At 38.4% G+C, this 26,732-nt stretch overlaps 1 protein-coding gene across 9 annotated transcripts in view; it reads right to left on the bottom strand.

Annotated features, from left to right (window-relative positions):
* The window catches only part of MAGI2 (membrane associated guanylate kinase, WW and PDZ domain containing 2), a 768,432-nt gene that overhangs the window by 564,056 nt on the left and 177,644 nt on the right, over window positions 1–26,732 (bottom strand). For all 9 annotated transcript variants that reach the window (XM_075208713.1, XM_075208714.1, XM_075208715.1 and 6 more), the window contains one exon: window positions 23,409–23,525. In XM_075208713.1, coding sequence (XP_075064814.1) covers window positions 23,409–23,525 — 117 coding nt within the window. The remainder of the gene's footprint in view (window positions 1–23,408; window positions 23,526–26,732) is intronic.

Genomic DNA, 26,732 nt, shown 5'->3' with positions numbered 1-26,732 from the left:
TGGGGATCACACCCTTGATTAGCAGACTAATTTTTTGGACAAATAAAGAAATGTGTAGGAGTAGAGAGTGCTGCAAACATAACAATTCCACATCACTACTACTGAAAAACACACCTTTTATAGAAGTGATTGAATGATGCTACCTTATATAAAACAGTTTTTTTTGTATATCTACTTCACTTTCCCTTCTTCTATTTTGTCCTTAGCATTTTTCTGACCCTTATTTTGTAGCGAGTCTCACGCACTTAACACCACAGGGATCTTCAGAAGCAGCATACCGGTAATTGTATGATTTGCAATAGTTTTCTTCAGCTTGTCTTTATTTTTTGCTAAGTAAATTGGTCAGATCTTTAAGAATAAGCCAAGTAAAGTCTAACAGAAGTGCAAACCCGGAAAGCAAAGACATGACTGGATGGAGATGGAAGAGTACAGCATGCCTGTAGTATGACAAGCTGTGTGGCAGCATCTACTTCCAGAAGGCATCATTGCATCCATATGACTTTGTGTGAGTTTGTTAGAACGAACACAATTCACCATTTAAATGGAGCACAACATAGATATTTTCCTGCTTCTGCAATATATCCTGTCATTGTGTGGTCTAAGCTTTTGTCTCCAAATTGCTGGTAAGACTTGTGTCCAAATCAGAGAAACGTGGTCAGTTGTCTCCAATGTAAAAAGCTTTCAAGCAATTCTAATGCATATAAAGTTATCTACCCTTACCAGCTGGTCCAAGTATAGACTCTGGACTACCTGCACATTTCCCAGGGCTAAACAACCATACTAGCCAAATGTTTGCTATGTTTTGTTACAAAAAATATAATTTTGGTGCTCCCACTTATGCCCTATGACTAATTTTGAAAGTGTTAAAAACATACATTCCGGGAGACTCCCGAAATCCGAGTCCGGGAGAGCAGGCAAGTCTCCCGCATCCGGCAAATACCTGGCCAAAATAATGCGATTTGCGGTGAATCGTGTCATTTTGGCCCCGCCCCCACATCAAACCATCATGTTCGACGCGGGGGGTGAGGCCAAAATGAAGCGACTGACCACGCCCCGCCCTCTCCCACCCTCAAGTTACGCCCCCTGTCCGTGATCTCCCAGACTTCTGTGCCTAAAAGTAGGCAAGTATGGTTAAAAACCTGTAGTAAAAGCATGATTTTAAACACCAGTGGGTAACTGGCCTAATGATCTTGAATAAAGCACTGGTAATATTGCTTTCAATATATGCAGAACTGACTAACTAAAAACAACAATCATTAATATATTTAGCCTGTTGTGTGGTGCATTTCCAACCTAAACATTACTTAGCTGTCATGTAGTCAAGTGACCTGGATTTTAAGCCAACTACACATTACAGTAATTTCATGCAATTATAGTGCAGATCACACGATAAACGACCGTTTGGTCAGATATTGCACTATTGTTTACCTTCCCACAATCAAGTTTTATTGTACCAAATCACATTGTATCATTTGATTTTGTTTTCTAAACTTCCTAAAAATCATGGTCAACAATGGAACGATGTTGTACAAATGTGGAAGTGTTTACGCACTCATGACCAGCAGTGTAGACAGATCTCTATAGAGTGTGTACAGAGTCACAATCTTTTCAGTAGTTGATTATGAGTGATGAAGAGCACAGATCTGAAGGTAAATCCTGTAGGTGTGTACACATAAATCTGCATTATCGTTTGGACTTTTAGGGGGGGAATTCAATTCCCCTGTGTTGTCCTTTAGAACAACGCGTGGTGCGCATGATTACTGTTAATACGGTAATTTCAACACAGATTCCTGCTTGCGGCTCAGGGAGCTGCAAGCAAAAATCAGCATTAAAATTACTGTAAAATTACTGCCGTATTGGTAATAACACGCAGCAATTACCGTACTAACGGTAATGTGATTCTTTAGAACTCAGGGAATTGAATTTCCCCCTTAGTCATTGGTAACATTGTTACAGAAATTGCATCTGCAGTAATTTTCTGTAGTGTGTACCCAGCTTTACAGTAAATTGTTAGAAAGTCTTATTACTCAATCTCACACTCACCTTTCTGCCAGGCTACAGAAATACATAACAGAGATATCTTAGAAGTGCAAAACTGATCCTATCTAAGGTAAGAAATATATCACCATAGAGTTATATAGATATATATTCTCCCTACATCTCCACCCTCCTCTCTATTCATGCTCCTTCCCGCCCTCTCCGATCAGCCAATGACCGTCGCCTCTCTTCTCCCCTGATCACCTCCTCCCATGCGCGTATCCAAGACTTTGCCCGCGCTGCCCCCCTCCACTGGAACAAGCTCCCTCCCTCTATCAGAACCTGCCCTAATCTGTCCAGTTTCAAACGGGCTCTAAAAACCCACCTTTTTCTTAAAGTCTTCCAGTCTCCCACTTAACTCCCTACCAGATCTTCCGCCTCTTCCCCTTCACTCCCCTTCCCTTATCCTCCTTCTCTCCCTCCCTCGTGTCTCTCTGTCTGTCTACCCCACCCCTTAGATTGTACGCTCCTTTGAGCAGGGTCATCTCTCCTCCTGTCTTCACCACTTTTAACTCTGCTCTCCAGCTACCTTGCCCTCCTCCTCCCCGTTCCCTCTTGCTCCCTCCTCTCCACTCTGGGGGTTTCCCTGCCTTCCGTGCCCTCTTGGGCTCCGCCATATGCGGGACCTTCCCCTCTCCCCTCCCCCGCCACTCTAGCTGTGCTTTGAGCTCACGGAGTTACTGTGCGTTTTGTTTACTGTATCGTGCTGTCTCACCTTTGTATTGTAACTTTGTTTGTCCCTGTACGGCGCTACGGATACCTAGTGGCGCCCTATAAATAAAAATTAATAATAATAATATATATAAAAATGTATTTTAATAACAAAAAACACAATTAATTAAAAGTCAACATCACATGATACAAAAAAATATATAAAACAACTCAAATAACACAAATAAATGGAATCACATCTCCAACAGCTTATACTCTGTCATTGCCAACACCAGGGGGATCAGTTTAAAGACGCCCTTCTAATCACAGCAAAGTATTTAAAACACACAAGTATTTAACACAATATGCTTAAGAATGCAAATATTTAACTGAGCTAAATTTTAACTTTGCGGGCCCAGTCCTCCTGGGGGAAGTCAGCTCTGTGCTGAACCAGCTAGGGCCCTAGGGTGCAGGATTCCCTGTCATACACTGATGAGTCATAGCCTAGTGCTGGTGGTGCTTTTTCAGGTGGACACCATGCTGATCACACCTCCAAATTTCTGGCAACCAGCCCTGGCTTCGAGTGCTTGTACTTTTGGATAGTGATGTAGTTTTTGTTAAAAAAATGTATGTATTTATTGATTTAGGGTTTTTTTAAACACATTTTACACTAAACAAACGTGGGTCCATCTCATCATCATCATTAAAACTTGGCACAATATAATGGATTTTTTGGGATGGCTCATTAAGGGACAGGTTTAGAGTTGGAGGCAAGTCGAACTGTGGGTTAAAAAGTCTGCCCTGAAAACTGCCCTGCTGGCTATTGGCTGGCTATTAACTAGCAAAGCATTCTGGGGCTTGTAGTTTCACAACACCCAGAGAGCCACAGGTTGGTCAGGCCTGGCTTAGTGCATTGTACAAGAGTACAAAAATACTCTCTCTCTCTCTCTATGCTCTAATCTCAGCTCAGGCACTATGAAAACTACTAATAAAGTCAAATATGATTATTGTGGACTAATCTCATTTAATTTAGTTTCACAACTTTTAGCAAATTGTGCTCTAATGATTGTGACGCACCCAAATACAATTATTATTTTTGAGCTTATTTTGAGGTTAAATATGAAGTTTTCATCTTTTTTTTAAAAAAATTATGCACCAATTAAAATGGGGACATGTTTAATGTCCATAGTGCCACACAAATATCCACGATTACAATAACGGTTTATGTTTACTTCTGTAGTATTGAAAATCCCATTTGTTAATATTATTGCACACATCCTCAGTCGGGATTGTCACTTTTTGCTAGAGATGCTAAGGCTAGGTTCCCCGAGACCCGAACACACCCGAACTTAGCAGATCCGAGTACTGAGCCGAGCCGGCTCGGTCATTTCTCTCGCCCTCAAAATTTAAAACGAGGCAAAACATCATTATTACGTCGTTGGATCTCGCAAGTTTTGGATTCCATAAGTACAACCCTTCACGGCGATCCAGCGCCATTTCACAGAGGGACATAGAAGGGGTAGCACTGTCTCTAGTGCAGTTGGGCAGTGTCATAGGTAGAAATGAAAGAGGAGGGGTAGCAGTGTTCTTCAAAGTCTCCAGTGACATTCAGGAGAGATCCATTGATCCATTGCTAATTGTCATTGCTGAAATACAAATAATAGGTCTGGCAGGCTGGGTCTTCTAAATCTGCAGTCACATTGTACTGTGATATATAGGTAAAACATAAAGAGGATAGATCCATTGCTAATTGTCATTGCTGAAATAGAAATAATAGGGCTGGCAGGCTTGGTCTTCTAAATCTGCAGTCACATTGTACTGTATTATATAGGTAACACACAAAGAGGAGAGCTCCATTGCTCCATTGCTAATTGTCATTGCTAAAATAAAAATAATAGGGCTGGCAGTCTTGGTCTAAATCTGCAATTACATTTTACTGGACCATAGCTCACTCAGGAGAGGTGGCAGGGTTCAGGGCTGAAACAGAAATTGTAATACTAGGGAATTTGTAGTTAATTTTATCGAAGAGCTGTCACGATTTTTGGGCAATTCTTTTAGACCAGACCAAATGTAAAAATGTTGTGCAGACTCATCTGCATCACCACTGGGTGTCTTGGGAAAGCTAATTTTTTTCCTAGCAGCAATTTCCAGAGAAACTGAAGGAGGAGATGTCATTGTGTCATGTACCACTTGAGCTGTCAGCTTGCTGACCAGGAGCTCATTGCATCTCTGAGATCTGGGTAAGTTGGAAAGAAAGAGAAAATATAGCTCTTAAAAATAGGATCAAGCACAGTTGCCAAAATGTAATGATCTGATTTCAAGATGTTGATAACTCTTGGATCCTGGCAAAGCGAATAAAGTACTTAATCTACAAGTCCAACATAATTAGCGGAATTGCTTTGTTTCATTTCCTCCTTCAATTTCTCTTGCTGCTTTTCAAAAAATCTAATTAGGGGAATTACTTGACTCAAGCTAACAGTGTTTACACTCTCTTCACAGGTGAATACTTCGAATGGTTTCAGCACTTTGCACAACACAGAAAGTATTCTCCACTGCGCTGGACTAAAGTACATTCCCCCTAAATTCTATTCTTCTTGCAGCTGCTGCATTCTCCTACATGCTGTTGCAGAATCCCGAAAATGACCCTATATATTTTGGGTCACAGACAGCATCTCCTGCATGTCATTGTCATTTTTTAAAAAGATTTGTACCACCAAGTTGATTGTGTGAGCAAAACAGAGAATGTGATGTAATTCCCCTCGCTGGATTGCTCTATCAATATTAGTGCGGGGAATTATCAGAAATCACATATCCTTAGGAGAGTCCAAGCAGGATAAGTCATCTTGCAATGACATCCCTTAGGTTTTCAAACAGGTTGTCAGCGGTATTACCTCTGACCTGTGCATTGACTCGTCTCTGATACCCACCTCTCACTCCTGCCTTCAAGACGTCTCCCGTGCTGCTCCCCACTTATGGAATTCCCAACCACGCTCAATTAGACTTTCCCACAGCCTTCAAATCTTTAGATGCTCTTTGAAAACCCATCTCTTTTTTAGAAGTGACCTTATCCTTGATAACACTATTCACACTAATGCACCCTCACAACTATCCCAATCTCCACTCTGAGCCACACTCGCTCCTCTTGATTCAGCGTGCCCTCTTCCCATGGGAAAGTAAGCTCTCTAATGAGCAGGGTCCTCCATACCCTTTGTTTTCATGTCTTCATTCGTTTTGTCTGCCTTGTCTGTTCTTGCTTTACATATGTCTTGTTTTATGTATGCCCTTGTCTTCCCTACTGTACGGCGCTGTGGAGCACTGTGGTGCCTTACAAATCTACGATAATAATAATAATAATATGCCTTTTAATGAAGCAAATGGTATTCAGAGTAGCCTGCCTCTGAAAAATGTGACATTCTTGGGTACATGCTGCTGCTGTTCCTGCTGGTGAAGGTGAATCACCAACCCAGTGGGCTGTCACAATCATATAATCTTTAGTTAGCCCCGTTCCGCTTGTCCACATATCTGTGGTTAAGTATACAGTGGGTAGAATGGCATTTTGTAGCCCAATAATTACATTTTTACGAACCTTTTGGTAGAGGCGAGGAATAGCTTTTCTAGTAAAATGGTGTTGTGATGGAATTTGGTAATGGGGACAGAAGACCTCAAGTAACTGTCTAAAACCAGCTGCATTAATAGTGGATATTGGACACAGATCTCCTACTAGCATAGTCCCCATGGCGTCTGTGATCCGCTTTGCGACAGGGTGACAGCTTTCATACTTGCTTCCACTTGCAAAGGATTGTTTAACAGTCAATAGTCTTGGTCTGCTTCTGGGTTGAAGATCCACCCCCAGCAGCAGGAGCAGCAGCAGTGGACCTAACGCTCAAGGATTCTTCTGAGAAGTCATGGATAGGGGAGGAGTCATCTCTCCTTAGAAACTTGGATACAGGACTAACTCCGATCACTTGTGAGGATATTGATGATGAAGGTGTTGGGCGTGTAGAGTGCAGATCCTGGGATCTAGCTGAGAGAAGGGAGGTTGCTGATGCTGGACTTCTTGTTGTTATTTTTAGCATACGTTTCTGATTTTCACAAAAGCTTTCCATGAACTCGCTTCAAATGGCATAACATGGATGAGGTTCCTAGATGGTTAAGGTCCCTACCTCTACTAACTGTGGCTTTACAATGCTACAAATGGCTAGACAACTGTTGTCAGGATTTTGGTAAAAATAATTCCACACATAAGAGGTAGATTTTTTGGTCTTATGCCCAGGCATGACAATGTCCTTCTTCTTATCATTGGCAAGACCTGCTGCAGTCTTTGTTTGAAAGTGTATGAAAATAATATTGTGACCTGTGAAGTGGTCAAAATTGACTGCAAATGACTTGAAATTAGTGTTACTGAGGTTAATAATAATGTAGGGGGGAAAAAAAGCAAAATTATGTGATTTTACAAAAAAGAAATTGATCCAAAACCAAAAGCAAAACACGCAAGGGCGGTTTTGCCAAAACCAAAACACAAAGTTAATCCAGATCCAAAAACAAAAACAAGAACACGGGGGTCAGTGAACATCTCTACTTTTTACTTGGTTTACTCGGGGGAAAGTCATTGAAGACTAGAATGCCAGCAAGCAAGGAAAATGTAAAGAAAACAAGAATTACCCTTCACAACTTGAATTAGCATAAAAACGATAAAAATTATTATAATGGAATATAAAGACATAATTAAAATTGTTCTAGTAAATGACACATTCATGTGGTCTCTGTGAAAGAATTCTTCCTAAGTAGAGTTATCTTTTTATTAGACATATTAATCACATTTTAATAAGAAACTGAAGCATGACTAAACTCTCAAAGCATTAGGACTGACCTTTGCTTACTAATGTTTATGGAGCAGCATGCGATGTTTACTGCAAAGGAATGCACATTGATTCATTTTTATTGTAAGTGCTGCCATTGATTGCCAAGATCATTTTAGACCAGTATGATAAATTGCTACCATTATACTTTTTGATAATATTTCCAAATGATTTATCATTTATGACCAAGATAAGCTATAAAGGCTTTATTGCACAGCTAAGATTGTATTCATTTGGAAGACATACTGAGCTTTAATATGTCTTGTAGGATTTTACCCAGGACTTGATAAAACTGTCCAAAATATAGGAGTCAACTCCAAAAGTTAGCAGCTAGGTATCGTTAACTGGGCCCTGAATAGTACGTTGCGCTTAAAGCGGTGTGGCGTTATCAAATAGTAGGTGTGTCTCTTCTAGAAAAATGGGTGTGCCTATAAACAGAAATACTGTGCTCTGGTCAAATTGTAAGTTTTACTGAATCTCTGATTAAATTTACACCCTGCAGATGTCGTGTTTGCATCTTTTCACTTAATGTATTTCTACATTTTTTAAGCACAATTACTGAATTTAGCAAAATGATAAAATAAAAATTTAAAACGTGTGTATGGCATTTGCCAAAATCACACTAATGCCAATTATTACAAACCTGTGGCACATTGGTGCACTTACTACAAACCTGTGTCATACTGGAGCCCATTATATCAAAGCTGAGCTGGTGCCGATTACTACACACCTATGGCACACTGGTGCCAATTACTACAAAGCTGAGCCATCAGTTTAGTTTTCTGGAGTCCTGTAAGGTAATTTCTACATGTAGTCAACGCTTCATGCTTCTCCCAGTCTGCATTAAGTTAAGTTATTAATCTATGGATGACTGATTAGCCAAGTTCTCTCTGTGCTCCGACTGCTGGCAGCCAATTAGCAGCGAGAGGATGGACAGAATATACTAAGTATTATAAGCCAATAATAGGGCGACAACTGCTGATGCTCGGCAAGTAGGATAGCTTATACAGGTAGAAAGAGGGTTGGAGAGAGAGAAGGGCTCATCTCGTGGACACCTTATGACCTGGCATGTCCTTGGTTGTTATGGTGATCTGACATCTAGGATTTGTTCACACATGATTTAATCAAATGACAGAAAAGTGATATTTCTTTATCTTTTCTATTTGGTCTAGGGGGTGAATGAAAAAATTCTGTTTGTGTATGTGCAAATATGCATCTGCATATTTGCATTTCTGTCTGTAGTCTGAGTTACTTACATGTTAAGATGTGTACAATCTTAAATCTAGCATAAATATATATGTGCCCTTAGCAAATTTACAGCAATCCATTATTAGCTGGAAATCAGCACCAGTTTTGTGCAAATTTATTAATTGGTAAGGTATATAGGAGATACATAAGCCAAAATAAGGGACATGTGAAAAAACCATCATCAGCGTTTATTTATACAGAGCCACAGTTTCTGCAGCGTCGTATAATTATCTTACAGATATGACATACTGTATATGAACACAATACACATAACAGATACATGAATACAATTAATCATGACACAAGCATGGATAGTCATGAGCTAACAATTACAGATTGCACTGATAGAGATAAGAATTACATGTGTGTCAGTAAACCAACAGCAAAAAAATTCAGCATACAACATGACACCAGGGACATACAAGGAAGACAAACATTAGACATATGGCAGAGAACACCCTGGCTAGGAAAGTTTACATTCTAGAGGATGTATATCTGTATGCCCTTGTTTTACGTCACTTATACTAGAATGCCCCCAATCCACTACTCCAAGAGCAAAGTCGGTGTGACGATTATGTATTATTGATATTTTCCCTTAATATTCAGGTATGACAATGTATATTGTATGAAGCCTTGTAATGTAATCTCAACGTGTGGTTTGCTAGATGACATGAATTTGAACCTATGCAAGTGTCAATAATCTGTTGAAATTAGCCAGACCAAGGAGAGATAGGCATCTCTGAGCAGTTTGAAACCCTAAAGTTGTAAACCATCTAGCCAAGCAGAAAGAGCAGAGGTGAGAACTCAAGGTCCTGTGAACATTCCTGATCTCAGGACATCCCTAGCTCACTTTGAAAGCCCTGTGACATTTGTGAGATCAAGCTGTCCTTATTGACAGCTAAACTCCAAAAGGTGGGGTGTGAGAGCTATGTGGAAAAAGGTTTAAAATCTTCTGCCTTAGACAATAACATGTGAATTTTCATGAGGGGGTCTATCAAGACTGAAATGTTCCATATTTCTCAATTGTGTTTCCTCACACAATAAGTCTTAACTAGTAAGTAGTGTATTCATTGCTAAGTGACTAAGGTGACGCCAGTCACGGCCAGCTGTTCAGATTGTTGTATCTAGGACAGGCTGGGCGTTCATGACAGGCAGTATGGGTCAGATATATGCAACTCAAAATACTAAAGCCAGTTGTTCATTTGGGCAGTGCTATTGCAATTATCCATGAACTGCACAATTCTCCCACGCAAATGCACTTACATGCCACCATAAATCTCCTCCAGTGTGTCTATTTAATGTTTTTTAGTACAAATACTGTGCATGGTTTCATATTATGATTGTCCACTAATGTTTAGCTGTGTTTCAACTGTGCTTACAGGCAATTATAGACACAGTCAATACCTTCAGACATTACTGGTTGGAAAATTGGGATGTTATAGACCACACCACAACCTGCCCATGCTATGCCCAATCTGCCAGAGTCATGCCCCCAAACTCCTACAAGTACAAATATATAAACATTCTTAAATAAATAAATAAAACAATTAATATTAATGGTCGTATAATTTGTGTTGCTGTCTCAGTGGAAATATGAAGGTAATGGGGAATAGGAAAGCAATAAATGGGAGAATTGTGTTCTATACTGTCTTTTGTGTAAAAGTGTAAGTTTCACAATTTTTTTCAACAGAAAATATTAACAAAACGTATGGTATTGTGTATTGCATTTAAATGAAAAAGTATGTTCCAGCGAAACGCCCTGGTTAATACCCGAAATTGCCCTTTACAATGTACTATAGCTTTTGAGAAAAATGTCAAGACCCCTAATAACCTCACATTTTTGTTTTGATCTCAAGCAATGGAATAAATTACTTAGGCTACAAGAATAAATATCTTATTTCATCTATTGGAAAACCAATACAAGCAATGTAATACAAACATAAAAAGTCTACAACAGAACGAACACAAGTTTAATAGCATGTCTCTGTGGGGCAGTATCATAGGCTGAGGTTTCTCAATGCACTGAACATATTTCACATAACCATCAGCATCAATAAGAAATGAGGCGAGATGCCTGTGATGTTCATGTCATCACACAGCACGGATTCCATGCACACTGTGTATGTGTGAACCATTCCAAATATACACATTTCATGCATAATGTGTTGTTCTGTTTACGTTTCCAGTATATGAAAGGTAAGTTGTTAATTTTCGCACAATCCATTATAAGCCATGGCAATTCATTTTAATGAATTTGTGTAACATAGATTCTAAGTCTAATTAAAGTAGTCAGAAATCTGTGTCAGAAAAAGTTTTTATTTTGTAACAAAATAGGAAAACGCTTGTAGTGTATATAGCTCATTATTTTTAATAAACCGCTCAAGCTAGTTTCCGAGCTGACTTCAAATCACATAGTTGCTATACATATTAGTAACAACTATTTACTATCACAACTAAATTAGGCAATGGTAATTTATTTTCCAATAAACTATTTACTCAGATGCAAATACAACAAATATATCTACTGAACACATTACACATGGCATCAATTACCTATGGGAACCTTTCAGTGGGCTTTTCACAGCTATGATAATTATAAATACATTTCTATATCCCACTTACAGGGCTGCTAGCACTGTTTCAACCAATAATAAGCAGGTATCAGCAACAAAAAATGGTGCAAGAGTTTAAATGGGATTTTCAATGATAAATTGAAAAACCCATTTTATCAGATAAAGTTACCAGGGAAATATAAAGCCTTAGAGACAAAGAGGCTGATTTAGAGGTGAATGCATATGTGTCTTTGACGCACATAGGAGAAGACACATGCAAGAACAAGTGTACTTTCTTCATATATAGAGTCAGATGCATCTTGCAATAAAAATAGCTCAAAGAGAGTATTATTTACACCAGGCACTGGCCAGGCTAGTCAGTATATATATATATATATATATATATATATATATATATATATATATATATATATATATATATGTCTGCCTGACGGAAGTGTAGGATACGCAGGTATTTGGCATACATGTTAGTATTCAATCCAGAAGTGTCATTACCCTATTGGTACACAACTGAATAGTGCAATAAAACCACATTTTTGTACAGATACACAAGAGAAAATAATAATAATAATAATAATAATAATAATAATAATAATATCTTAATAAAAGTGAAAGTTGCATTTACTATATAAAAAGAATAAACTACAACACCTCCATATTTGTTGAGTATCTCATTAAAGGTTAAATGGGAATCATCTTTCCTGCAGCAGTCTGTATGGAAATGACAAGTAATGCAAATAGACACCCAATAAGTAACTTAATTAATTGATCTAATATAGCAGTGATGCTAATGAATGAAGTACTAGAGGTCAATCTGCATACAGCCAATCAAATGTGGCTAGATAGTGCTGCTGATTGTTTTCCAGCTGCGTAACATCGCTCGCATCCGGCCCTTCCTCTCCCAAGCTGCCACCAAATGCCTTATCCACTCTCTGATCATCTCCCGCCTGGACTACTGCAACCTCCTCCTCAATGGCCTCCCCTACTCTCATCTCGCTCCCCTTCAATCTGATCTTAACGCTGCCGCTAGGCTTATTTTCCTTTCTCGCCGCTCCTCTTCTGTCTCCCCCCTCTACCTAGCCCTTCACTGGCTCCCATTCCCCTTCAGAATCCTCTTTAAGCTCCTCACCCTCACCTACAAGGCCCTCGCCAACTCCACTGTGCCCTACATCTCCACTCTCCTCTCTATTCATGCTCCATCCCGCCCTCTCCGTTCTGCCTCTGAGCGTCGCCTCTCTTCCCCCCTTATAACCTCCTCCCATGCGCATATCCAAGACTTCACCCGCGCTGCCCCCCTCCACTGGAACAAGCTCCCTCCCTCCATCAGAACTTCCCCTAATCTGTCCAGTTGCAAACGGGCCCTAAAAACTCACCTTTCTCTTAAAGCCTTTCTGTCTCCCACTTAACTTCCTACCTTATCTTCTGCCTCTGTCCCCCTACTCTCCCTCTCTCCCCTGCGTCTCTCTGTCTGTCCACCCCTCCCCTTAGATTGTACACTCCTCTGAGCAGGGCCATCTCTCCTCCTGCTTCCACCACTTCTAACTCTGCTCTCCAGCTACTTAGCCCTCTTCCTCAAGGGTCCTCCACCCCACGTCCACTCTCGCTCTCTCCTCCCCCCTGGGAGTCTCCCTGTCTTCTTGGGCCCCGTTGTTTGCGGATCCTCCCTCCCCCTTCTCCACCCTCTCTAGCTGTGCATTGAGCTTATTGAGTTACTGTGCTTACTGTTTACTGTACTGAGCTGTCTCCCATTGTATTGTAATTTGTTTGTCCCTGTAAGGCGCTACGGACACCTTGTGGCACCTTATAAATAAAAATTAATAATAATCATCTTCATCACATATATATGTGCTAGTGGTTCAGCACCTTGAAAAGACAAACTGCATGACAGGCATATTTACATCTGCATCCAAATTCTGTGAATGCGCCCTTACTGTTCGTTACTTCCCCCTCTTGTACCACCTCTTCAGGCATTAGCGAAATATACACCAAAAACTTTATATGGATCAATGCATAATTTTTTTTGTGCATGTACAGTACAGAATTAATTACCTTGTGTAAAAAGACTCTAATTGAGGCCAAAAGCATAGAACATATTTGTTCACCTTTTAGTACTACCACATAATTCATCAGGAATAGGGTTCAACTTCTCTATTTCCCATGCTAATCCATCCCTCTGCTGCAGTGAAGCAAATATTGCACCGCTTGCTCTACATCTCTATAGGATACATGTATTTGTAGATCTAGATTTATTTAATATGAGTACTCAAACATTATGCCTCAAATCTTAACAAATCCAATCGATATGTTCTGTCCAGAAATGTTTCATCAAAAGTAAGACCGAGAAGAAGGTGTATGTAGAGAGACATGTACTATAAAGAATAAAGTATCAGTCCATATGAAGATGACATTCTTAGAGGATGATCATTGATTGTGATGGATTGAAATTCTAGGACATATACAGCATTAATTTCCATCTTCACTCATTATATAATTGTGAGGGGCAGTTGAGTTATGTCCTTGTTATTTGTAAGACATGACAGTGCTGTCTAACTTCTTAAGGAACAAAATTGTCGAGGGCTGAATAAGATGATGTTTTATGAAGAAGTAGATTGAAATCTTCTATCCAATGAAGTCACAGTTGATTTCAGCCAATAATACCAGTGCGATTTCATAGAGAGAATCTACAGATGTCCTTTATTGGCACTGTGTCAATCTCTATTGTGCAACAGCCATTTTCAATTAATGAGATCTCTTGCCTTAGTGTTCATAACTCTGTCCATGATGGGGGCCTGAAGTTCTTGAACATTGTTTTGGACAGTGCTTCTCAGAGCTTTTTCTCCAGCTGATAGAACAGTGCAGATACTAAGCCTATTCTAGGCTTCAGCATATTTGTAACAGTCTGCTGTACTAGTCTAGGGATATAATGTAATGAAAATTTGCTGAGTGAACTCTATATACATCCCTGTCCAAGAATGGCCCCATTATTCAGTCCATAGGAATAGGTTTATTGATAAGTATAGAAGTGATTCAATTTAATGAAGTACAAACTATAGCTGAAATCCAATCTAAATTGATTAAAAGGGCACGGTAACTTAAGAGGCCTTTAACCTCAAAGTAAATAGATCATAATGTGATTAGAATTCCAGAAATTTTATTCAAGTAACATTTATGAACCATAAAGTGAAATAATAGTTTCACTTTTATGTGCCCTAGCAAATGTCGCCATGTTTAATTAATTTGCAAAACCCATGCATACTTGTCAATGTTTATACAGGGAGAACTGTTGAGATGTTGAATTCTCATACATGAGTTAGATTATCACTCTGCCGTGGACTTTTGCGGTCCTTAATGGTAAGTAAAATTACAAGCGCTTATATTGATCGTCTCAAACTTTATAATTCCTTACAATTGTCCCTCGACGTTCCATCAGTTCACCTCACCTCTGCCATCTGACAGTAGTTTTGTACTATCAAGAATACTATTTCTATTAGTAATGTCTAATATTGTCCAGTGTAGGTCATGCAAAGATAAAATGAACCTCAATCTCTCTGGGTCTCTTGACAAGTTATACATTTTCCGACTAACTATCATGCAGGGAAAGAGGGCAGGGCTTTCTAATAAGATTTAATTTTTCTAAAATTTCTGTTTTAATGGCCCAACTCATTTGATTAAGCAACTTTCCCATAGTTCTGGTGTCACCTATTTTATTATTAGACACGTCAGAGAAGTAAGACAAAATAACAGGTATCACTTATTATTTATACATCTTAATCTTTTTATTACTGTAAAATGATGTTTACACCACCTCCAGGAGTGTGTCTAAATTTTGCTGTCTCATGCAGTAAATATTTGGGGCAGCAAAATGACTGAAATTGATTGTTATAAAGTATATTTTTTGTTTACTATAAGTCTTAAACAGTGGTATTATACAAGTGACAACTTGTATACAAAAGTTTATGGTGGTTTATACAAGCACATGAGAAAGATGCTATTTCAATTGCTGCCTCAGGTATCTTTGTGGTTAGAAACACCACTGAGCAGGCAGAAGACTACTGAGAATCCTCATAAATGCAGAGCACACCTTCAGATTTTCATGGTCCATCCTATCTGCCAATTCCAAGTTACAAATGATGGCACCTGCAAAAAAGGTCATCCCTGGGCAAATGTGGGTGCAATGGTACAAACACGTAAAAGCAGTCCCTCAGTTGTGTTGTAAATGTTACTGTCATGTTCCAGACCCGCTGATGTTCTTACTGGGGTCTGGCATGCTCTTCCAACTTGTTTCAGCGGCTTTGGGGATAATCTTCTCCTCCAGAGCTGCCGTTAGTGTAGAAGAAGCATGTTCTATTTAGTAATATTGGTTATTCTAACCTGTTCCAGTGTGTCCCTGGTTATTCCATCCACGCTAGTATCTACCTGGTTATTCTATCAATGCCAGTATCTCCCTGGTTAGATTCATCTACACCAGAGGGTTTCAGACTACTTGCAATCCTGAATTCATGCCTGATTCAGTCTTCCTACCAGCCACATCTGATACCTGTGAGCTGCAGAAAGATAGCACCTAAGACCATACCTCCTCGTGGGGATACCTGGTAAATACCTATCCTTCGTTAGCATCCGTACCTCAACTATTGGTACAGTCCAATCGGTCTGGCTGTTTGGATTCAAAAGTCTTTGTGCGATTCCTGACAATTCCATAGCCTGACCTGTGTATGTTCTATTAGTACTCTTTGTACCGCAGATATGAAATTATGTATTTATTGGTTTGACTTTATTATTAATGGAAACCTCCCACCTAAACCCAGGTACCCAGTTGGTAAACTAAAAACAAAGTAAATGTTATTAGGTAGATCTGCATAAAAATGTACTGTCTGATGCTTAGAATTCAGTCATTTAAATAAATGACTGAATTCCAAGCATGTTCCACTCATTTATGTCTCTCTACGTGCTGATTTGTGAGAAGATGACATTAAGTCTGATGGCAACTGAAAGAACAAGAACAATCCATTTCTGCTGATTGATTTTATGATAAAACAGAAAAAGCAGCAAGTTTAAGTAAAATACTAGATGGCATCCCTGCTGAAAACATTTTCATATATACAAGGATATCCTCATAAGATAGCACCAACTAATAAATACTGTCTGAAAAAGTCATATGTGCTAAAATCATTTGCTGCCCTCTACAGGTATATAGCTCATAGGTCATTGCCTTCCACAGTTGAATAACTAGGACATAAAGGAACAATACAGGGACCAAGGTCAATATCTATTTTACAAATGATTGTATCAATTTCAGTGTCAACAGCTATATTTCTGGATTATAAAGCATATAGGCACTGCTTGGTATAATGTGTGTGGTCCTAGGTTAGTATAATCTGTGTGGCTACTATTGTAATTATACATGTAATCATTGGTAAACATAATGTAAGTAGTCCCTGCTGGGCATAATGTATAGTGGCAAGCGTTGGTCATACTTTATATAGAAACAACTGGACATAATGAGCCTGATTCATTAAGGGAGAAAAATGAGTAAGTTTTCTCCTGGACAAAACTAGGTTAAAATGCAAGGAGTGCAAATTAGTTTATTATTTTGTACATAGGTTAAGTACTGGCTGTTTTTTCATGTAGCACACAAATACTTGCTAGCTGATTTGCACTCTGAAACTTAAAGTTGATCTAGGACATGCCCTATATTAATCTGTCTCCAAATGTTACATTTATATCTCCCCCCCTCCCCATGCAACATGGTTTTTGCCAAGGTGCAAAGTTAGTAATTACTAATTTCTTTCGCTTTCCTTTCCTTAATGAATCAGACCCAATGTGTTCTATCACTGTTGGGAATAAAGTATATGGTTGGACATAATATATATGGTCATTGTTGGGAAGTTAATGCTGTTATGCTGGGTTGCATTGCTCCATCTTCCTTGGATATCCATTTACCTACTGGCCCCTGTAAGCCATTGGGCACCGCATAATGGCTCCAGGTGCAAAACTAATTGGACAACCCTTAAAAATAACTTCACCAGAACTAAAATAATATTGGAAGACCCTCACAACTAACTAGCAGAACCGTGGGAGCCTTATGTCCTGCCCTGTCATTCACAAGTTATACACCAGATCAACAATCAAGTCCACTTACTCTGGTGATATTTAAGACATAAATGATATGACCACAGCTATACAAAGAAACTCCTGATGCACCACTAAACATGTGGGGTGTTTTGTGCCCTATGAAACTCCCACTGCACATTGAGCATGGGGTCCCCTGCTAGATTGAATACCAGCCCAAGGTTGGTCAGTGCAGGGTTTGTGCTTCTGTGGGGGGACCATTAGCTTGTACTGGTCTAAAAGTTTTTTTTTCTGGTGAGCATTGAATGTGCTCTGTAATTGAGAAATTATACGATAAAAAAAAAAAGAAAGGAAAACATCAATAAACTTTTAGAATAAATAACAATGTGAAAAATATATCTAAAGAAATTACATTGTTTATGTACGGTGGAAATATTAATTAAAACACTGTACTACAATTATTTGTTTGGCTGATTTGCTATGTGTACGCAACGTTGTAATGCATCACAGTATCATTAATTACACAGGCCCTGCTAGCAAATCGAGAATGTCATCCTCAAAGTAAAGAGTGAAATGGCAAGAATGACATTACAAAATTTATGAAAGGTAAATTTGTTTCTACAGTGCAGCCCACATGACTTTCAGTATATATAAGATCCTTGTTGGTGTGATAATTTTATTTTAATACAAAGTGCCATGTAGGAGGCTTGGAGTCCTGGGATAAATAGTTAGATCATATTAAGCGGCTAATATTTCACATATAACTAAAACCCTATAAAACGGAGGGAGACATTTCACTTTTCCTGTCTTCAGAAATGTCTTGAGTATGTTTTAGCCAAAGCAAAGCTATATTGACTTATGGTTGTAGTCCTCATCAGAAAGGCATTACCACACTGATATTTCTATCAACGTTCAATTAGTACTTACGCTGTAAAATTTAGTCATATTCATTATAATTAATAACCACAGAAAATGATACAACTTCCAAATTCTACCATTAAGTTCAATTTAGCCTCTTGCAAATTATCTGGTAATATATTATTCATTTTTTTTCTTAAGTAGTAAAACAACCCTGCTGCATTCCTTGGCATGTAAAACGAAAAATGTTACAGAAATACCATAATATAACTTAAAAGGAATAACTCATTAAACTGAGTGAGTAAAATGTAAAACATTAAACCAATTGAAATACTTTCCCCAAGCCATCAAATGGTTTTTATTCCATTTTCAACATTCATATAATGTTACAGTAAAGTGAAATTTTAATTTAAGAGAAGATCACTTTTAATTTATATAAACAAACCAATTCTCCCTTGTTATTGTATGTGCACTGGTAATGCCATCTCTATGATATTGCTCTGCTCTTGCTGATCACACCATAATTAAGGTAACAAATGTCCTAGTTTGTTACTAGATCAGGAAAGACAGACCCCGAGGACTTGTTCATACCTATCAGCTGTTACTGTGTTCTTGTCACTAACTTATGCCTGAAAAACACATCGAAAATAAGGATGAATGGTTTCTTATGCGCTTGTTCCCTTCATTGTGTTCTAAAATTGTAACACTGCATTTAACATTTTAGAATGTCGCACAACTTATTTCTCATGTGTTAATGTACTACTGGTACAATAGATTGCATCAGTTAAGAGACAATGGGGTATATTTACTAAACTGCGGGTTTGAAAAAGGTGGAGATGTTGCCTATAGCAACCAATCAGATTCTAGTTATCATTTATTTAGCACTTTCTACAAAATGACAGCTAGAATCTGATTGGTTGCTATAGGCAACATCTCCACTTTTTGAATCCCGCAATTAAGTAAATATACCCCAATGTATCAAGAGCACATGGAAAGCATGATAAAAAATACTTCACTAAGATGCATTTGAATTGTGCCTTAGTTTTCATGCTTTTTTTCCACGTTCCCAGAGCACATGTGTGAATGAGCCCTTAGATTTCGAGAGTGCAGTTTAAAGCAGTAGCTTTGCAACAAAGAAACAGACGTTGCAAATACTGTATGTAGCAAATAACAAATGAATATCTTTGTTTAAAATAAAAGCAACAATATATCAAACCTAAAAAGGTGTTTGTTCATTCAAAAGCAATAAAGAATAAACTATTCACTAAACTCATATTTAATGCATAGAATATGCTCAGTGGATGCTGTTTGCTGCTTTTAAAATGCATGCAGCCCTCCAGGTGGTACCGTGTTAATTGACCTGGAAACTACATCAGCAGTTGAGGGAGCATCCATTATACACTATTGCGTCTGTTACCTGACCAGGGAACAAAATAAGTGACACTACTGCTTTGATTTTAAACTGGTTTCTACTGTGACCAGACCCTGCTTATTTGGCACCAGATTGCATGGCTGTCCAGCCCAAATCTATTTTGTCACATTCACTTAATCTAGACAGATTAGTCATCAATATTGGAGCTCTACGGTGTAGAATAAACAGAGCGTGGTCTTTTCTATAAACTGATTGCTTTATATTGTATACAGTTTCAGCCTGTTGTCTTACTTTCTGACAAACTGACAACAGATATACGTTTCAATTACTCTTGGTGGTATTATAACACATGAGATCTATACAATTACAAAAATAGATTTACTTTCAAAAGGACAATTATACCCTAAGGTATTGAGAGTATGCACACAGACAGTTTTAATCTGCCTGTGCTACATTTCGCCTTTCCACTGGTAGGCAGAGGAGAGAAGCAGAGAGTAACTAGGGAACATTGCTTTGTATAAAACACAGTGTCTTCTGTGCACACACAGGCACACATATAAGGCAGAGTGAACCTGGATATGACAGGTCTACTTTGCGTCTACAATCATTCGGTGATGTGTAAAGGCACCTGTGTACAAAGGTGACAGCATTTCACATGGAGACCAATGATTCCTAGTTCACAGTTGAATCTCTTCTCCACACCAGAAGAAACACAGAAAACAGCGCAGGCAGGGCTGCCAAGAGGAATTCAGGGCGCCGGTACAACAACTTAATGGAGCCCCTCTTATAGTTGAGCATGTAAAAAAAAATTGCGCTGCCGCTGGTAGTGGGTGTGTTCATACAAAAGGGGGTGTGGTTATGCATAACCATAGGCGTAGCTAGCAGGTGAAAAGCGATAGGCCACCCTCCTACAGAAAAAAAGCCTGCATTGTTGCGTACACCATTGGCAAGGGTACAGTACCTGCTCGCTGGAGTGTGACATATGTCCCAGCCTTCCTGACTTAGTTCTTACTTCCAACTCTCCCGGAATGTCTGGGAGAATCCAGAATTCCGGGTAGGTCTCCCAGACTCCCGGGAGAGCTGGCAATTCTCCCGCATCTGCCTACTGCCTAGTGAAGTGGGCAGATTTAAAGCCTCCATCAGGTGATTCCAGGAGAATTGCATCATTTTGGTCCGTCCCCCCTCTGTAGTAAAATGATGCGTTTGCATCATTACCTCACACCCACCTCCATACCGAGACTCCTGGAGGCCAATCTTCATAGTTTGGCAACTATGCTTCTAATATATGCTAAAAAGAAACACATTTGCCCAGAATGTGGTAGCTCTGTAGATTATTATATCTTTCCTTGTCATTTTTATCAAACTACAATACTGGATTTTGGGAGTTGTAGTTTGACTAGAGAAAGAAATCATATGTTGCAGTCTTCCAAAAAGCTAATAAAAACATTTTACCTAAAATAACATACAAAAGCTGCTTTTGTATGTGACCATGATTGACCGTGGGGCATTTTAAAGTAGTAAGTAGCTTCAGCTCTCATCCAATCATGTCCCGTCATCCCGCACGTTTCAAGTTTCTCCCAACTGACCGCTGTCTAATACAGACAGCAGCATTAATGCCATAGGGTTGTCCAACGCTTTTAAGAATTACACCAATAAATAAATAATGCCATTGTTAGAGCAATATCATAATAACATGGAAAATACAAAAGTTGTAATGTTACATTTTTTAAGTGCTGTCTCAATCTCAAAATGCAAAATAGAAAAAGATTGCACATCATCAGAGAATGCAACAAGCATATCAAACTACTATTTATAGACTGCAGCTGTCAGTGGCTACAATAATTATGCAGCTCTCATCTCAGAGTAAGTACAATGGCAGTTAAAGTGTCGTGCAGTTGTAGATAAACACAAAGAACACAGGTTGCTTTTAACACAGGGACACAAATCAATACTGATGTGTGAAAGACATGCAGGCACCTGATACAGTCACTTAAATAAAAATTCTCAACTGGCTTCTTGATTTCAGCAGCTAAGCCTTGTGCTATGCATTCAATCTGTGATACTGATGAAAACACTAGTCTACTTATATAAATGTTACATATAAATAAGCACATAATAAATCATTTAGATACTGGCATATTCCTATTTTAATTTTACTATTCAAATGGCATGGATATAGTACTCTGCTTAGCTAATTAAATGTAATATTGCTTTTCAGCACATAAAGCACATACTTAACGGACAATTTCATTATAACTGTACAATTTCTATTTATTTTAACAACTTTACTTTCATTAAACCTATATGTAATTTATTTTCTGTATTTTACAAAAGTCTATAATTTTTATTGCTGAATTGTTGGAATAAATGTACCTAGTTGTTAGAACTGAGCCTTAGAAGCAGTTATTTCTGTAGCCAGGGGCATAACTATTGCTATAGTAGCCTATATTGCTATTACGGGGCAGTGAGGGGAGGCCCGACAATTCATGTCAAGCTCCTGCTCTCCTGAGCATTATTCGGGACTGGTGCATGCGCAGTGCAGACCCGTTTGAGCCTTGGGTTCCTCTGAGGTAATTCTCCACTGCATTTGCGCCACACTTCTGGAATACTCAGAAGAGTAGAGTGGGAGCCACTCTGAGCAGTAAGTAGATACGCATCACTGGGACCTCCCCCAAAGTTTTGTTATGGGACCTGGTGATTGCAAGTTACACCCTTCTTTAGTTTTCGTAAAGGCATTTTCACTAATTAATTCCGTTACACCAAATTTGTCTCAAACACATCATATGATTGAACACACTTAACCAATTTTAATCAGATTTCATTGTGTAGAGTCAAAAATCTGGTCAGATCATTACAACATTGAAATATGTTTGGACATCTGATTACTAGACTGCATGGGCCACCTTGCAATGCAGTCATTGTGCCCGACTATTGAGTGATTGGATCTGTCTCATTTTGCCATGTTTGTAGGCATTTGGCAATCAGGACAAACAACAGGGTCACCGCTTTGGTGGCCGACTTAATGACTTGTCACTTTTAACTGTGCTGGAAACAGGTTGCTCTAATATCGGTAATTAGATGATGTCTAGGTGTTATAAATTTAGAGCAAGAGATAAGCATAACATGAGACTGATGGAAGAAACAATAGGTTTGCAGAAACAGTGTTTCCAAAACATTAAGTGTCTGAGTCATTAAGGCGAGCAAGGCATAAAAGAGGAGTAACTTTGCACCTGAGCAAACCTATGTTGCATTGGAGTGGGAGGTAAATTTAAAATGTGGGGACAGATTTATAGTTGGGGAAGGACATGTCCTAGATCAACATTAAATTTCAGTGTAAAAATAAAGCTATCAAGTATTTGTGTGCTATATGAAAAAACAGCCAGTATTTAAATTATGCGCAAAGTAATAAACTAATTTTCACCCCTGGCATTGTAACATGGTTTGTCCCAGAGAACATTAACTCCTTTTTTTGCCTTACTTTCCTTAATGACTCAGGCCCTAAAAAAGTATAGCATTAGAATTTGCCAACCATGTATTGTTCATCTCAGAGAATAGAAGATTAGCATTTGAATACAGGTTATATCTTAATGTTTTAACCACTTCTATTTGAGGGAGCTGGTAAGGTGAGCATTAGTTTAAGAACTGTTGGTTTACTTTGTTATACTTAGATTATATACACTCTGAGTCTGAAAAAAGACTCAGTGTATTGCAATACATTCAGTAACTTTGTATAGTACTCACATGGCACTGTTCGGAGGTAGAGGTTGTCTCGTATGATTTGCTGAAGTTCATGATCTACTGAACCCTTCTGAAACCGTAAATTGAGGTAGCGACGAAGGTCTTTGTCAACTATGCCTCCTGTAAATTGAGTAGATAGAGTAATCAAAACAAATGTACCAAAAGAAATGACTGCGCTTCAGACAGGTACAAACTTATGTATGAAAATTTCTAGAAAGTAGCCATTTTGACATGGGAAATAAATTACATATCCGTTTACCTTTTACCTTGTGACACACTATATAAAAGCACAAGTAATAGAGATACATTCAAACAAATGCTTTATAGACGCTCAGCTCTACGGTAATAAACCACATGGCTACAGCACCTATAAACATAGTTAAAAATATCTACTAGTAAAGATAATTGATCCCTATGAAAAACAGAATCAATGCACAAAACTTTATGAAAAACAAACAAACAAACAAAAAACACATGATGTACCATGAATGAGCTTATCATTTTTCATTTGGGTTCGTGTTCTTCAAAAAAAATCATGTGTATGTTCTTCATAGAGGCCTAATTTGAGCTGCACTTTATGTCCGCCTAATAACCAAATGCAATTGAATGCACCACACAACACATGTTAAGCACTCATATAAACATAACCTAAAAACATTGTTATAGCTGTATAGGACACTGACTGATGGAGTAGCCTACTACAACATTGTGCTCACTTAGCTAACCAATTAGCTAAATCGATATCACACCAAATCAATATTACACATTTGCATTACTGAACAAATGTTGTAGCTAGTGACATTCTGTGATAAGTGAGCTTCAGAAAGTACAATGAAGTCTGTTGTACATTTATGGCTATTTAGTCAGGACAGTGGCTTAGGATAGTTACTTTCTAGTGAACCGTCTCTGGATGTTGAGTAGGGCGAGTCATAATTTAATTTTAAAGTTTTCTTCTGGATGCTAAATATAATTTCGAGACATCCCTTGGTATTTATCAAATTAAGAAAAAAACAACCTTAATTAGGAACACTCGAAAAAATTTGCAGCAGAGCTGCAGTTGCTTTCTATTGGAAATAAGAGGTCATTATAGGGGACCCTGCTTGTTTTGACCCAAAAACTTATAGTAGTTCAGCAAGTAATGTAGAAATAAGAGAATGCATAAAGGAATATCAGAGGGTAACAGAAAGCACATGGGGAAAACAGCCCATCAAGCTGTTAAAAGAAAGACATTCTAAATGAATCCTAACAAGTGAGACTTGTGGAGTGTGCAAGGAATATAGTAAAATTAAGTGGGACTATCAGAGTGATTTGATAAAAAAAACACCTTTCGCTTGTTGTGGTTTCAAACCAAGTGGGCAAAAGAAAGAGATAATAACATACAAATATTAAAAGACTGTGTAAATTGTGCAAACTGAAAAATAAGCAACCATCAGTAATTTTGAGTTTCGGAGAAAAACTGTAGAAGAGAAGACAGAGGAGTTTGATCAGTTACAGTAAAGAGAAAACTTTTTCTGCCAAATATGCAAAAGAATGTGACAAAGATATCAAAGAACTGTCCTTGCTCCCTGAAGGAAGTGCTGGAGCTTAAACATGAATTAGAGAAAATCAGCAATCAACTGCATGATTAGATGGGGACTTGGACAGCTCAAAGAAATAGGAAGTATGAATACACAAAGCCCAAATCCTGGGTCTTATACAGTAACATGCACAGGTTGTTGCAATCATGTCTGAGCAGATGGAGCAGACAAAAAAGGTGAAGAGAGAACTTAGAGAAGGTCAGCCAGGCCGTGGAGAATGAGTGTAATGACCTAACTAACGAGGAGAAGGCTTTTCTAGAGGACACTATGCCAGCTCCTTTGTGAAAATAAAGTGTCTAATTTGTCTATGAAATAGGTTAGAAATCTGATTAAATCTGGTCTAGGGCATTGTATACAGGTTGCAATTAAACATGTTGAATACAAATTTACAATAAATTTTGAATCACAAAGGTGTAAAGAAATAAAAGAGGATTGTTGAAATGCTAAGAAAGAAGGCATAGTAGTTGCATATTGCAGACTTAAGAAAGACATTACCATGGAAAATGCTCCTGATAAGAAATGTATTCTAAGTGAGAGTTGGAGAAACTGTGTCTGAAAAAATAAGCAGTGGTTAATCATGGAAAATGAAATTTACCTGATCGGTAGCTGAAGGTTAAAGCACCACCAGAGCTTGTGTTTGAAGCCCAAACCATGACATTATACAAGAAGAGAGAAGGCACTAACCAGGCTAAGTTGAATGACTATTATAACAACCATTGGGCTATGTGGATACGTTATAGATGTGCAAGTAAGATCTCAAGTTCCGAGCAGAAAAGAGTCAAAGGATCATGGAAGATGAGACCACCAGATGGAGTAAGAATCAAGTATGGAAAGACTCTGGCCAAGTGATGGGAAAGGGAGTTTGGCATAAATGATCTCATCCCAAAATCACTCACCCCAGAAGTCATGGGCTGGTGAGAGTGATGTGCGATAGTTGCAGGCTAGGTGGCACTAGTTAGCAACCTCTTCATCTTGGGTGATATAGAACTATACTCACAGCATTCCTCTTATACTTCCATTACTAAGCAATGCATTAAAGTTGAAGGAGTCATACATAAATACCAGATGTAAAATAAAGTATTGTTTACAAGAGACATGAAAAAAAAAAAGATTTGGATATTATCCTCATGGTTTCTTTTCACACTATAGGATGGTAATATGTATGAATATATCTGGCCTCAATCTGTTACACAGGTTATTAAATAAAATGTACTCTTTACTGCTCAGCCCCTGTACATACAAGTGGGTGGAAGTACAGGAAAAAAATTCCGTCTGAAAAAGAATTGTACATTTGAAAACACTATTGGATGATTATGATAAGCAAGAATTTATAAATAAATGGGTCCCCAACACATTTCTACTTTAGCAGCTTCTCTATAACAGAACAATATTTCTATTGTTTTCAATATTACTCCTCATTTTATGACTTCCACCCCATTTTAGCGACTTTCCAGTATTTGAGTATCATGAAAGGGCATTGCTAATTGCCCACTGTCTCTAATCTTTAAAGCCCCGGTTATTCCTTAGACATTTGCCCATTGAAATTTATTCCCCTGAAAAATTACCCTATTTTTATATACTTACCAAATACACAGCAGTATTCCTAATATTCTGTATGTTACTTTTTTCAATTTAAAATACAATGTGAAAGATTAGAAGTACCAGCCTAACAGCAGGTCCCTAGAAAGGATAATAAAATGCTTAACCAGCACTTCACTACCACCAGACACTGGAAGGCAAGTAACATGTA

The sequence above is a fragment of the Mixophyes fleayi genome, chromosome 4 (assembly GCF_038048845.1).
Source record: "Mixophyes fleayi isolate aMixFle1 chromosome 4, aMixFle1.hap1, whole genome shotgun sequence".
Taxonomy (NCBI): domain Eukaryota; kingdom Metazoa; phylum Chordata; class Amphibia; order Anura; family Limnodynastidae; genus Mixophyes; species Mixophyes fleayi.
Note: the sequence above shows the minus strand (reverse complement) of the source record. Positions and strands in the feature narration are given on the sequence as shown.